Consider the following 14,546-nt stretch of genomic DNA (forward strand, 5'->3'; position numbering starts at 1 on the left):
ATTAATGTGGATAGAGATTCAGAGTCATTCCGCTTCTCAAACTCCTGAGCTCCTTCTCTTAATATGATGGAGTAAACTTTCCTGCTTTTGCTTCTGTAGAAATTTCCCATCTCCATATTCATACCCCACTAGGGGTTTTCGAATACATTTTGCTGGAGAAAAAGTCTCTGTTTATGATCCCCTCTAGTACTTCTGTTCACTGTACCCTGTCTTGAGGTGCTAACAGAGTAGAACAAGTTAGTGTTAGCATCTGACATATAAAAGCATTTATGTTCTTGCTTTATGCTATTAAGTTAATTTGGTGGTAAAAATAATTCTATATAATATTCTATAAGTTCTTGCTAGGACCATGATATCTTTCTAATGAATTAATTATATTGCAGAGGTATTTTGGCATGTATAATTTTCTATAGTATAAATGGACATTTCATTTGGTTGAAAGGACATGACTTCTTGTTAATAAATGTTATAATTTAGCTAGCAGTAAATCAAGATCCAGACCAGGAAAGCAAAGGACTAATAATTATGCCTTGGCTATGTTAGCTATTGAGACTATGAATAAAAAGTTATCTAAAAGTCTTCTCATGAGAAAGGAGAATTATTACTATGACATTGTCATCTCTTTCTTGGGTCACTGTGCCTTTGCCAAAGAATGAAATGTTCTTTTTACAAATATATAATACACATATTAAAATAAACTTCATAGATTAAATGGTTTTAACATGCAAAAAAGTAGATAGCAATTTGTGTCTGTGCTTAATTATTTTAGAGTATGTAAAAAGCACATAATAAGATCAATAGTTGCTATGTGACAAGGATGGCACATTTTTAAATAACTACATATTTACTAATTGTCATGGATTTTTATTTAAGTATTACTACTTGAAGAAAGCAAATTAATGTGCATGCTGAACCTTTAAAATTGGTTTTAAATGTACAATGTTGTTACTATTTAGTTAAAATTTTGTAATTAAAAAATCCTATAGCCACACTGCTTATATAATCAACTTACATTATTTAATCACTATCACTTTTTAGTGCAATAAGCAAATTCTAAGCAAATATTTTCTTAGATTATCATCAAGACATCACACTTAAGAACATTTTAGAATTGCACTAATGACCTCATTTAAAATACTACATAGAGCTTTTGAGAAACCAGTAGTTAAACAAACAAAAACCTTATTTCTTGACAGAAGCAACTAGATTGAGAGTGAAAATGCAGGTGAGAAAAGTTTACTTCAAGAAATAGTCAATTTTCAATTTTGAAGGAAGGCAAAAAAAAAAAATCTCAAATTAGTTTTCAAAATTGAAGAACCAAATGACCTAATAATTCCTAATGTATTTTAGTATGCTATTATTGAAATTAAAAGGGATAATTTCTGACATACAAAATGTGACACAGATGTTATTTATAAAATATCAACTTTAATTTATGTGTAATAAACATAGATCAGAGGAATATTGAGGACATGCTTTAATTTTAATATTTTTTAAAATGCAGTTTGAGAAATTGAATTAATAAAATCTGAAAATTTTGGGTCAGGAGTGGCCAGCAGAGATCATCTCATAAACCACTAATCTAGAAACAAAATTTGTCTCTATTAATAATGTAATTTTCATTATTATGACATTATTATTTCCATTTTGCACATTACAAAAAAGACTTAGAGAAGTTGAGTAATTTACTAAAGCTATAAAGGCAGGAAATGAGCTGAGAATCAATTTCCATGTATCTAAATACAAAGTTCCATATTTCTGCATTTGGCCAAGATGGAGTGACAGGGACCAAATTTACCCTCCTACCTAAAACAAATAAAACAGTGAGGAAAAGATAGAAAACAATGGTTTCAAGACATTGGACATCTGGCAATGAAAGACAGTGATTCCTGGAAACAGAAGACAAACAAGGTGAGCCCTGTGATTGCTATAACTTAGTGTCCTGAAAGACATTTCAGGTCATGGTGCAGGGAGTTGGAATCCAGTTTGAGCCTGTCAGATTCTTTGAGTTGAGGAAACCTTGCAGAGTCCTGGGAGATCATGGTGGCTAAAGTTCACGGATAGTGTTCACAGGAGAGAGAGCTGCACATAGGAAGAACACTGGAGATCTACAAAGAGTCCCCCCTTGCATATGTTTATGATCAAAGTGTACCTGTGGGAAAAGCACACAAAGCCAGGGACAGACCGAGTCAGAGAGAGTATTGAATACTCACACATTGCCAGTGATTTGCATTTCCATCAGCCAGACTGGAAAACCTGTAATTTATAAGGCCCTGGGTAGAGTGCTCAAAAGGGTCTTGCATCACAAGTTGAGAAAAATTAGGCCTAGATGAAATGCTGATTTGATTCTGCCTAATACATTTTAAAAGGCAGACCTAAAATAATCAAGCTGATTTCAAGAAACTTAACTGCATCCTAGGACAGAGCTCAAGAATATTCATAGGAATACAAAAATATCTAGCACCAAACAAAGTAAGTTAACAATGTCTGGCATATAGTGAACAATTGCCATCCATGGAAACATACAAGAAAATAGGGCTCAAAATGAAAAGAAATATCAGTAAATAAAAACTGACCCAGAATGAAAAGAAATATCAGTAAATAAAAACTAACTCAGAAGTGAGAATTAGCAGAAAAAACATTAAAACAAATATGATAACTGTATTCCATATACCCAAAAGCTAAAGAAAAAATTGACCATGTTAAGTAAATGGAAGATAAAAAAGACCAGTTACTGAATTTTGAGAGACGAAAACTAGATTATCTGAAATTAAAAGTACACTGGATTGGACTGATGGCAAAATAGACATTCCAGAAGAAAACTTTAGTGAACTTGAAGATGCAGCAATAGAAAATCTTTTTAAATAAAACAAGATAGACTCCAAAACAAAAACAAACAAACAACTCAAAAAGAATATCAGTGAGCCATGAGACAGATTCAAGAGGCCCAATATATCTGTAATTGAAATTCCTGAAGGACAAGAGACAGAAGAGGGAACCAAAAAAAAAAAAAAAAAAAAAGGAAGAAATAATGACTGAAAGTTTTACAGATTTAATGAAAACTAAACACCCATAGTTTTAAGAAGCTCAATAAGCCTCAGGCACAAGAAACCAAGTGCACCAAGGGAAATTATAATCCAGTTGTCCAAAACAGTAATAAAAAGAAACATTTTAAAGCAACTGGATTTTTTAAAGACATTATATAGAGAGGAAAGAAGACAGCAGATTTTTTTTTAATCAGAAACAATGCAAGCAAAAAAAGTAGGATTGAAAGTACTAAAAGAAGGTTAGGGGGGCAGTGAGGAAAGCTGTCAACCTAGAATTCATACCAAGTGAAAAAATCTTTCCTTCAAAAGGCACTGAAAAAATGTATTACCAATAGACCCACACTATAAAAAATGTTAAAAGAAGTCCTTTAGTCAGAAGGAAAGCTATACCAGATGGAAATATGGATCTACACAGGGGAACATAGAAAACCAGAAATGGTAACACTGTGGGTAAAGATATGGGTCTTTTTTCATTATTTAAATTTTTAAAAATATAATTGATGAGATTTATAACATAGAAGCAAAATATATGACAATAATAACACAATGGCTGAGAGGATAGAAGTGGAAATATATTATTACTGTGAGATTCTTATCCAATATATGTAGTGATAATATCATTAGAAAGTAGACTGTATTGAGTTAAAGACATATTCTCCAAACCCTAAAATTATAGATAATAATCCAATAAAGGAGACAAAATTGAATTTTAAATACCAGTCCTAAAGAAGACAGCAAAATAAGGGAAAGAGAAAAAATATGAGATGGGCCAAATGGAAAACATAGCAAGATAGTAGATTTAAAGCTAATTATATCAATAATCACATTAAATGGAAATGATCTAAACCAGAGATCAGCAAACTTTTTCTATAAAGGACCAGTTAGTTAATATTTTTGGTTTTGTATGACATACAGTCTCTGTCACAAACATTCAACCCTGCCATTGTAACATATAAAAGAAACCATAGACAATATGCAAATGAATGGGCATGGCTGAATTTAGTCTGTAGGCCATAGTTGGCTAAGCTCTGGTCTAAATATTCTATTAAAAAGGCAGAGATGTTTATCTTGGATAAAAAATGCAACACCTTACTATATGTTGCCTATAAGAAATGTACTTTAGGATGTGAGGAAGATCTGACTGTGACATCTATCACACCCTGTTGATTGCCAGGGTTGATCTGGCTGATCTGGCTGGCTAAGCAGGTATCCCCATCCTCCCTTACTGCTTTACATGTGACCTTCTTGAAGCTGCACGTGTTCTGGTGGAAGAGGATGACCTTCCTTGATAGAGGAGGACCATTCTTCTGTAAAGGGTATATGAGTAGCTGTGCTCCTCCCCTGCTAGAACTTCTAAATAAGCTCTCAAGAAATGCACTTTACTATAAAGACACCATAGATTAAAAGTAAAAAATGGAAACACAAATCAAAAGAAAGCTGGAGGCCAGGCGCGGTGGCTCACGCCTGTAATCCCAGCACTTTCGGAGGCTGAGGCGGGTGGATCACGAGGTCAGGAGATCGAGACCATCCTTGCTAACACGGTGAAACCCCATCTCTACCAAAAATAAAAAAAAAAAAAAAAATTAGCTGGGTGTGGTGGCGGGTGCCAGTAGTCCCAGCTACTCAGGAGGCTGAGGCAGGAGAATGGCGTGAACCCAGGAGGTAAAGTGAGCAGAGATGGCACCACTGCACTCCAGCCTGGGTGACAGAGCAAGACTCCGTCTCAAAAAAAAAAAGAATGCTAGAGTAGCTATATTACTATCAGGCAAAGTAGATTTCAGAGCAAAGAAATCAGAATACTTAATATTTTGCTAGGATTAAAGAAAGATATTTAATAATGACAAAGGGGTCAGTTCACCAGGAGGACATAATAACCCTAAATGTTCATTCACCTAATAACAGAGCTTACAAATACATGAAGCAAAAACTGATAGAACTGTAAGGAGAAATAAATTCACTAATTAGAGCCTAAGATATCAATTCCTTTTCTCAATAATTGATAGAAAAATAGCCAAAGAGTAAGGATTTATACAATGGAAAATGGTATAAATTTATTAACAGATACATTGAACAATATTGTTAACAAACTTGACCTAAATGATATGTATGGAATTCTCAATTTGACAGCAGAATACACATTTTTCTCAAGTGCACATGATCTTTTACCAAAATCTACATATTTTGGCTTATAAATAAGTCTCAATAAGTTTAAAAGGATTCACGACAAGTATTTTCTCTGACCATAATGAAATAAAATTAGAAATCATTAGCAGATCTGGACAATCCTCAAATATTTTGAAACTAAATAAATACCAAGTCCATTCCCTGAGCCCACTATGCTGTACGGATGTAGGGGTGGAGGGGACAGGTTACATGAAAAGAAAACTAAACACACTGAGCTATAGAGTTCACCAGCAGCACCTAAGTATACATATCCTTTCCACCTTGTAGTTGCTCTATGATCTTGGTGAAGTTACTCACTTCTCTGAACCTATTTCTTAATCTAGACAATGGGAGTAATACTTCTATTATTATATGTTATTCTCAGAGTTGTTGTAAGAATTAAAAGAGTTAATATATAGAAAGTGTCCTATACCATACCACCCTAGCTTGTATTCATTTACTCAGTGAACATTCTCTCCTTGCATCCTAAGTTCACACAGTTCTTGACAGGATTTGACCTGCAGCCTACATATTCTGATTCCTTAGCATTCATTTTTCAACTGCAAATTCTGTTTTGAATAATCATCTGCTTTTATTATTTATTCAGTAGCTATTTCAGAAATAATCTGAAGTATTGTAATAATTTGCAATCAGTATTTTTTTGTAAAATAGTATAATAATTTATTTTAGGAGATATATCTTTAAAAATTATATGCATATCAAACATAAGCAAATTATTTGATTCCTACTTTGGCAACTAAAATTCCTATTGGTTTTAAAGGTATCATTGAGTAATAAATGGTCAAACATGGTGTTTGGCTCCATGTTCAATAAGAAAATGATAATAACAAAGTCAACCACAAATATCTCACTTGGAAAATAGTGAAAAGGCAGTATTTTGCATATTGGTATTAGATACAGATTTTATAAAATACTAATTATGCATTTTAACAACAAATACAAAAGAAATTTAAAAACAATGCTCTGAATGCTCTGGAGTCATCTGGAGGCCTTCACCAAGGAGATGGAGTTTGAGCTAGAAGAGAATATAGATAAATAAAAAACAAAAATAATTAAAACCTAGGATGTGTACAAAGGTAATAATTGATTTTACTTTGTGTGAATCTTAAGTTAATGTTACTCCTGCTTTTTTAGAAATCATAATTTTCTCCTTATCAAAATTACTACTAGTTATTGTACAAAGTGGTTCATGCTTTATATGTACGCCATCAACAAATTTATTCATTTTGCTCAAACATCACTCCTGTCATCTAAAATATTTTAAATTATCAGCTCCTATCAACATTTAAAAATAAAAACATGGCAAGTTGGCATGAATGCACCTACTCAAAGGCAAATAATACACCCCTTAAGCAAATCATTGTGTTTATGGGCTCATCATTTTGTTCAAACTAATCAGATCATGAAGGAACCAGTAATCTCATTTCTCTGTGCTAACTCGTCAACACATTCAGATGGCTCTTAGCATCCCATTGCAGCTTTCCTAAATGTTTGAAATCCCATGTGAAGCTCATCACTTTGCTTCTCCTTCTCAGACTGTGCAAATTAAAAATCAAGCTAGCAATAGTCAATCATTCTTCTCCCTTTTGTCTACAGTGCTTGTTCTTTCCCACTGTCTGTATATTTATTCCTTCCTTGTTTTGTCTCTTTACATACAGTAGTTCAAGGAATAGTTCAGGGGCAAGAAGATCTTGCTTTCTAACTCAGGTAAAACAAAACATTCAACTCATTCAAGCCATCAGCCATCACCTTTTCTTCCCTGAATACTTCGTTTCAACTTCATCAAAGGAACCCTGCTGATTTTCTAATTGACCTCATCTCCATAATAATTTTTGAAAACTTTTTTAAAGGTTCTTCTAAAGTCCTTCTGTCATCTAATTTTTGTCTTGTTCCACCAAGTTTGCATATATTCTCACTGTCTTAATTTGAGCAATCAATCCATATTTGGAAAGATGTTGTTTTGTCCTAAAATAGCTATTGAACTCTACTAATTAACCACACAAGATTTTTAAAAATACTTGATATCTTAGCACCTCAATACACATTTTTCTTGAGCTTCTCAAAATAGCTTGTTGCTTTTTTATTAATAGTCTCAGAGCATCTTATGAATGATTAATGCTTATATTATTCACTTATTATTGATTACTATTAATGAGAACTATGTGACTATTAATAATTAATAATTGAATGTTATTGATTATTGACTTTTATATTAATATTATGCCTTCCAATTTTTCCAAATGTTTTACATTTGGTTTCTCTTTTCATATATTCTTGACATATCTATGCCAGTGTGGTCAAAGCACAGTGATCAAATGAGAAAAGTAGTGGCAGCCAGACTGGAGGAATCCAGGACTGCCACCATATACAGTGTTTAAGTTGCAGCCTGCACCAGGCCAAGGCAGCAAAGGGAGCTGGAATCTAGCCTGTACTCTGCTCATCAAGTCCTGTGCCTGGCATGAGACTGTTTTCATCTAAGGAAGGGGTGCTTTGTCAGTTTACACAAAGGTGTCATATGGGCTAGTAGTGGCCCTGTAAAAGCTCATATAGAGGAGTTTTGATATATTAATGCCTTGAGAAACCACGAAGAAGGAATTTTAAAAATCTAATTTATACTTTGGTTTTTTTTTTTTTTTTTTTTTTTTGAGACGGAGTCTCGCTCTGTCGCCCAGCCCAGGCTGGAGTGCAGTGGCGCAATCTCGGCTCACTGCAAGCTCCGCCTCCCGGGTTCACGCCATTCTCCTGCCTCAGCCTCCCGAGTAGCTGGGACTACAGGCGCCCACAACCGCGCCCGGCTAATTTTTTGTATTTTTAGTAGAGACGGGGTTTCACCGTGGTCTCGATCTCCTGACCTTGTGATCCGCCTGCCTCGGCCTCCCAAAGTGCTGGGATTACAGGCGTGAGCCACCGCGCCCGGCCTAATTTATACTTTGTAAAGAATACTGTGCTGTGTGTCGTAGCATGGGTTGGAGCAAAGCAGGAGTGAAAGTGAGGCCGGTCAGGAAGTGATGGTGGCCAGAACTAGGTGATCGGGAAGTGCTGATGAAAGTTGAGACATAGAGAAATGGATGCAAAACATCTTTTGAAGGTAAAATGAACAGGATTTTGTGTTGGATTGGGTGGGGAGGGTAAAGGAGAGAGGTGTGAAAGATGATGTTCCAGTTACTGACTTGAGTAACTAGATGAATGGTAGAGCTGTGTCCTGAAATAAGGGGGAGAAACAGGCTATGGGAGGAGTGTAGTTACAAGATTTCTGGGTCATACAATTCGTTGGAGGCACCTGTGAATTATCTAAATGGCTACCAGGAGGCAAAGTGGATTTACGTACCTGCAATTCAAAAGAATGTCTTCTTTTTTTCTGAGTGCCCCTGAGACTTCCTTTGTCTTCAGCAGTCTGAGAGCAGCCCATCCGAGTAATTCTGTAATTCTGTAATGTTGCTAAAAGATCATCAGTAGCCTATTATCCCAAACAATTCAGAAGTTTATTTTGAAAGGGCTAAAATCCAATACTGTATAAACATAATTACTTTCCCTTAAGGCAGATGCTCAATCTTATACCCAGTACAATAAAACCAATTGACCCCACACTGGGGCTAGTCTTCCATCTAGTATTTTATTTAATGTAAAGGACTTCCTTTAACTTTCTTAGCAAAATTTGTGTCCTTGTACCCTGATTTCATTGTTCCCTTGAGAAATTTAGGTTGATCTCTTTCCTTGTCTTGGTGGCCTAAATCACACAGTCACAATCAGTTGTGAGTTTTTCTCCCGATTTACCTGGTTTTACCCTTTCTTAGAGTTTATAATCCTGGCACAGTGTAAGCCCAGAGCCAGCCTGTCACTGGGATTGCCTTCTCCAGTCTCTCTAGATGAACTCCCAGGAGTAAATTACTCCAGTACTCATGGATTTGTTCTCTTTCCTGTTTCAGTAGGCAGAGCCAAAACCAATGGTTAAAAACCACATGGAGAGAGATGTTGGCTCAACTACAGGAAAAACTGCCTAATGCTTAGTGCTGTCTGAAAATGGAAATGCCTTCTGGGGAAGGAGTGAGTTATAGTTTCTGGAGGTGTGAGGCACCCAGCAGTCAGTCATTTAGTATGGAGTCAGTAGTAGAGACTGAAGGGTCAGAGTGTGGAAGTACTCTCCACTGACTATTAAATTCCTACTCATGTTAGAGCTTTACACAGAAGCTTTGCCTCCTTTAATCCTCATAACAACCCCTAAGGGAACTAGTTATAACCCTACCAGGAAGGGTTACAGTCACAAACTCAAAATCACTCAGTTAGCAAGTAGCAGAGCCAGGATTAAAAGCCAGGATTTAAACTCAACTTCATCTGCATCCGGATTTCTTGCTTATTCTTTCCACAATTCATGGAAACATGAGAGATTGAATTAGGGGATTTCTAAGGTCCCTTCTAGCATTATGATGCTATCTGAGTCAAAGTATGGATACAGATGCTCTTCACCTTTCAGTGGAGTTACATCCCGATAAACCCATCATAAATTGAAGGTATTGTAAGTCAAAAATGGGTACTCTGTAGACATGATGGAATGTGAAAACACAATATCTAAAAAATACTGGCAACACAGTACATACACTGTACACTATCAGTTGTTTGCCCTCATGAGCACATGGCTGACTGGGAGCTGCAGCCCACTGACACTGCCTAACATCCCAAGAGAGTATCATACTGTGTATCAATGGCCCAGGAAAAGATCAGAATTCAAAATTTGAAGTATAGTCTCTACTGAAAATGCATATTGCTTTCTCACCATTATAAAGTCAAAAAATCAGAAGTCAAACCATTGTAAGTTGGAGACCATCTGTACGGGCATTACTGACTCTTTTCCTTTAATCATCCTTCCCACTTTAGTCACATTAAAATGACAATCCGTGACTCTAAAACTTTCTATGACCTCCATCAAGAAAGGGCCACTTGAAAAATCAACATTTGTACTTTGTATTCCCTCTGAGTTTTAAGCAGAACTTAGTCTAAAGCCCTCAAAATCTGCTTAAAAACAAAAACTTTAATTTTCTGAGTTGCTGGCAAGGACTGAGTTCACAGTATAAATGAGCAGGTAACTAAGCTTTTAGTATTTCTGAAAACTGTCATATGGTTCTAACTCCTCTACTAATTTTTCAGGTCTTAGAAGGTGGTGGAATATTTGGCACAAGGTCAGTTTTTCTGGCCCAAGTTTTAAGTCACATAATTTTTTAGAATTTTAAAAATAGTTTAATTAAAAATTTAATGTCAGAACATTTTAAAACTTAGAGTTTGAAAATAAGCTTAATGTACTTATTTTAAGGTAAAATGGTTTTACTTGTGTTTTAAATGCCATTTCTAGATTGAAGCAGAACTTGCCAAGGAAAGGGCCCAACACTTGGTTGAATTTGAAGAGCAAGCTCTTCTCTTTAAGGAAGAAACAAAACTGCAACTTGATATTGAAAAAGAAAAACACCAAGATATAATCCAAAAGTATAAGAAAGAACAAGAGGAACTACAAATGAAGGTCTGTAATTATGACGTTCATCATTATTTAACAGATTTGAAACTGCAGATGTTGTATATTTCGCCTTAGAACACTACAGTATTTATGATTCCAGTAGCTTTCACTCATGGTCACTGTGTCTTGGTTTTAGCCAGGCAGGTAAGATGGTTTGGCTAATTCTCCAGAATGGATAACTGAGATAAGTTATACAAGCATGTAATCTAGCTATGTATGGATTTTTTCTACTGGAATAAACTTATTTTTTAAACATCATAAACTATATGACTAAAAATTAGTATGGCTAGATATTTCAACACCTCAAATATCCAACATCAAAAGATAATGAGGTATTTTACATAATTAAAAATTTCCCAACAACTAAAGCATATACCCTTTCATTGCAGATATTTTTCATTCTCAACATTTCTGAATGAAGAGAAATATTTTAAAAATGTAATCACATCTCCCTAAATTTCTTAAACAGTATGTTCTAAATACTAAAGGTTTTGTTAAAGTTTTCCTGTTTTTATAGGACTTGAGTGTAGAGTGTGTATGTGCATATGTGTATTAATCAAGACCTAGTGTGGAAATAACATTTTGAATACATGCATAAAGAGTCTGTGTTAATTAAGCATCAGACAAGACCTAATGGCTTCTACATTTGTGTACAGGAGGTATGGTACATCCATTTCAGTAGTCCATTGTGAACAACAGGCAGCACCAGCTACATGTGTACAACCAGTGCAATAGCACATGGTCCCACACTCAGAAAGGTCTCATGCTTTGGATGTAATGCTCTGCAGGTACTACCTTGAAATTCTTAATAAGCTAACTGGGCATAGTGGCTCATGCCTATAATCCTAGCACTTTGAGAGGCCCAGGCAAGAGGATCACTTGAGGCCAGGCATTCAAGACCAGCCTGGACAACATAGCAAGACTCTGTCTCTATTTAAAAAAAAAAAAAAAAAGATTTAGCCTAGTGTGATGGTTCATACCTGTAGTATGTTCATACCAGTTAATACCCAGGCTACTTGGGAGGCTGATACATGAGGTTCACTTGAACCCAGGAGTTCAAGGCCTCTGTGAGCTATGATCACACTACTGTACTTTAGATTGGGCAACAGAGTGAGACCCCCTTTTCTAAAAGAAAAAAAATTTGTAGTGATTTTTATCTTTGAACTTGAGTTTTGTAAGTGAAATCCTACTGGGGCAATGGAGCATGTGCCACAAGCTTACAGCCTTGGCTCCCCCAAGGTTCTGCCTCCCCTAGAGGGTTCTCACCTCTTGCTTCCTGGCTTCTGATGCCCCAGGCTCCACTGAGTCTCCCCTTTTCTTCCTCCTCTCACTCTGTGACTGCTGTTGCAGCCCTGGGTGGTTCAGGATCCCATCAGCAGGAGAACGCAGACAGGCAAGCTGGAACTTGCCAGATGTTACAGTTTCTCAAAAGAAGTCATAAATCCACATTTTGTAAGTGAAACCTCCTGATCTTTAAATGTTGACTGCCTTTTAAAAAATAAAAACATATTTGTGGTTATGTGAACCTCTTCTCCCAAGGATAACTTGCTTTATTTCAATGTCAGCTCTCCTCTGGGTGATGGAAACCACTGTACAGACCTGACAGTGACCTTCTTCCCTCCTGGATTAATTGAAGATAATAGAATATTAATTTATAAAATTATGAACTATGGTGAAGAGACTTCTCACACAAGTTATTCTTTCTGTAAATTTAACATTTGAAACAAATTTTGGATACACAACTCTTTTTATGTAATAGTTCACAAAGTCCTTGGAACCTTGGTCTGTGAATGTTTTCCAGATTCTTAGTGGGCTAGTTTCTTGTTGTGCTAATATTTATAACATGACAATAATTGAGCGTAAGTAATAAGGATATGTTCCATTAGAAGCAGCTCTTGTTTTGTTGTTTTGTTTTTTAAGGAGAAAGAAAATAAGTGTCTTTTCCTTTCTAAAGACTTTCATGCTATGAAGAAAAGCTTCTCCAAGTTATTCTCTCATTCATTTATCTAGAGGTACCACCTTGAGAAGCAGTACATTTTCAGAATATTCAGGTCACCTGTGGCTATGAAAGTTTCCATTAAATTAATTAAAATTAAATACAATTTAAATTCAGTTATTTGGTCACATTAGTCTTATTTCAGGTGCTCAATAGTCAATACTCTTTTTTGAGAGCTATGGTTAGAGTACTTAGAAATTAGATACAAATATTGCTTTTTTTTCTTTTTTTGAGAGTCAGTTGTTAAACATTTACCAGCACTGTCAGTAGCCACATGTGCCTAGTGACTACCATATTGGATAACATAGAATATTTCTACCACCACAGAAAGCTCTGTTGGGCAGTACTATTCTGGAAGGCATAGTATCTGGAGTTCCTCCCGCCATTATTTACAAAAAAGAAAAAAAATTATGTCAAAGAAAAATTTATTGGTATACTTAGGGTAAAGTATAACTTTAGCGCTCTCCTCCTTGCATTCCCCAAAAATCAGGCATTTTGAGATCCCAAAGCCAACCTAGTTTGGTCCAGACAGGCCCTTGATCTATTTGTCAAGACTTTAGCTGAGGCTGGGCACAGTGGCTCACACCTGTAATCCCAGCACTATGGGAGGCTGAGGCAGGAGGATTGCTTGAGCCCAGGAGTTTAAGACCAGCCTTGGCAACATAGAGAGACACCATCTCTACAAAAAATAAAAAATTACCAGGCCTGGTGGCATGAGTCTGTGATACAGCTACTGGAGAGGCTGAATTGGGAGGATTGTTTGAGCCCAGGAGGTCAAGGCTGCTGAGAGCCATGATTATACCTCTGCACCACTGCGCTCCAGCCTTAGCAACAGAGCAAGACCCTGTCTCAAAAAAAAGAGTTGTCCTATCCTTTGTAGCTTAATATAGTCACAGAAATTTATATATTTCCAAAAATTCCCAAGTGATTAATGTGATACTGTTTTAAGTAGAAAAATAAATGTTTTAGTCTTTTAAAAAGAAAATCTTGAAGGCCTGCATGTCATGGGTTTGTTTTCATCTGATCAAGTGAGTACACTGATTAATGAGAATAAACCTCTTAAAAACCGTAAGAATTCTGTGGTTACCTAGAAACTATCGCCTACAAACTAATATGAGATTTATCTTACAGATATCTGACTTAATCACAGGCGCTACAAGAGATCTAAGACAGGAAGTCACCGCTCTTAGAGAAAAACTTCATGAATCCCATATTCGGTACGCTGAAGAATCTGAGTCAAAGGAAAAAGAAATTGAAAATCTTAAAAATTTGGTTGCAGAATTTGAATCTCGCTTGAAGAAGGAAATTGACAGTAATGATTCAGTTTCCGAAGACTTGAGGAAGGAAATGAAACAGAAGTCAGATGAACTGAAAAGAGTAATGCTGGCTCAAACACAACTGATAGAGCAATTTAACAAGTCCCAGGAAGAGGTAGGAAGCAGATAGTGGTACCTTTGCAATTAATCAAAGAGCACATGTTCTTTCAACAAACAAACAAAAACGTGAAAGGCAGCTTAGTTTCCTGGAAAGAGCCCTGGAATGTTAGTCTGACCTAAGTCACATCTTGGTGCTCTGTCCTTAACTTTAGGCAGTCACTTAGCCTCTCCAGACCTGGCTTTCCCTTAAACTACATAATCTCTAAAAGTTTTCTCGGCACCCAGTTCTTTCTTGCAAATAACTATTTTAAGCCTCTAAGACTAGGAATTTTTATATGTTTATGTCTTATTTGTTTTAATGTTAAATCTTTGGCAAATAAACTTTTAGAGCACTTTCTGCATACTTAAAAAAAAAATTAGACTGTCTTTTAAATACAATT

General features: G+C 35.8%; 1 protein-coding gene across 21 annotated transcripts in view; it reads left to right on the forward strand.

The window, feature by feature from the left end:
- Positions 1-14,546, forward strand: part of LOC105488569 (leucine, glutamate and lysine rich 1) — a 232,139-nt gene that overhangs the window by 192,474 nt on the left and 25,119 nt on the right. For 18 of the 21 annotated variants that reach the window (XR_011619828.1, XM_071091139.1, XM_071091143.1 and 15 more), the window contains 3 exons: positions 10,576-10,740; positions 12,085-12,186; positions 13,862-14,161. Coding sequence is in view for 20 of the 21 variants with exons in the window: in XM_071091139.1 (XP_070947240.1) it covers positions 10,576-10,740; positions 12,085-12,186; positions 13,862-14,161 (567 nt within the window). In the remaining variant the exon portion in view is untranslated. Of the gene's footprint in view, positions 1-10,575; positions 10,741-12,084; positions 12,187-13,861; positions 14,162-14,546 lie in introns of those variants that run through there. The other 3 variants (XM_011752765.3, XM_071091149.1, XM_071091150.1) reach the window with 3 other exon arrangements.

The sequence above is a fragment of the Macaca nemestrina genome, chromosome 2 (assembly GCF_043159975.1).
Source record: "Macaca nemestrina isolate mMacNem1 chromosome 2, mMacNem.hap1, whole genome shotgun sequence".
Lineage (NCBI taxonomy): Eukaryota > Metazoa > Chordata > Mammalia > Primates > Cercopithecidae > Macaca > Macaca nemestrina.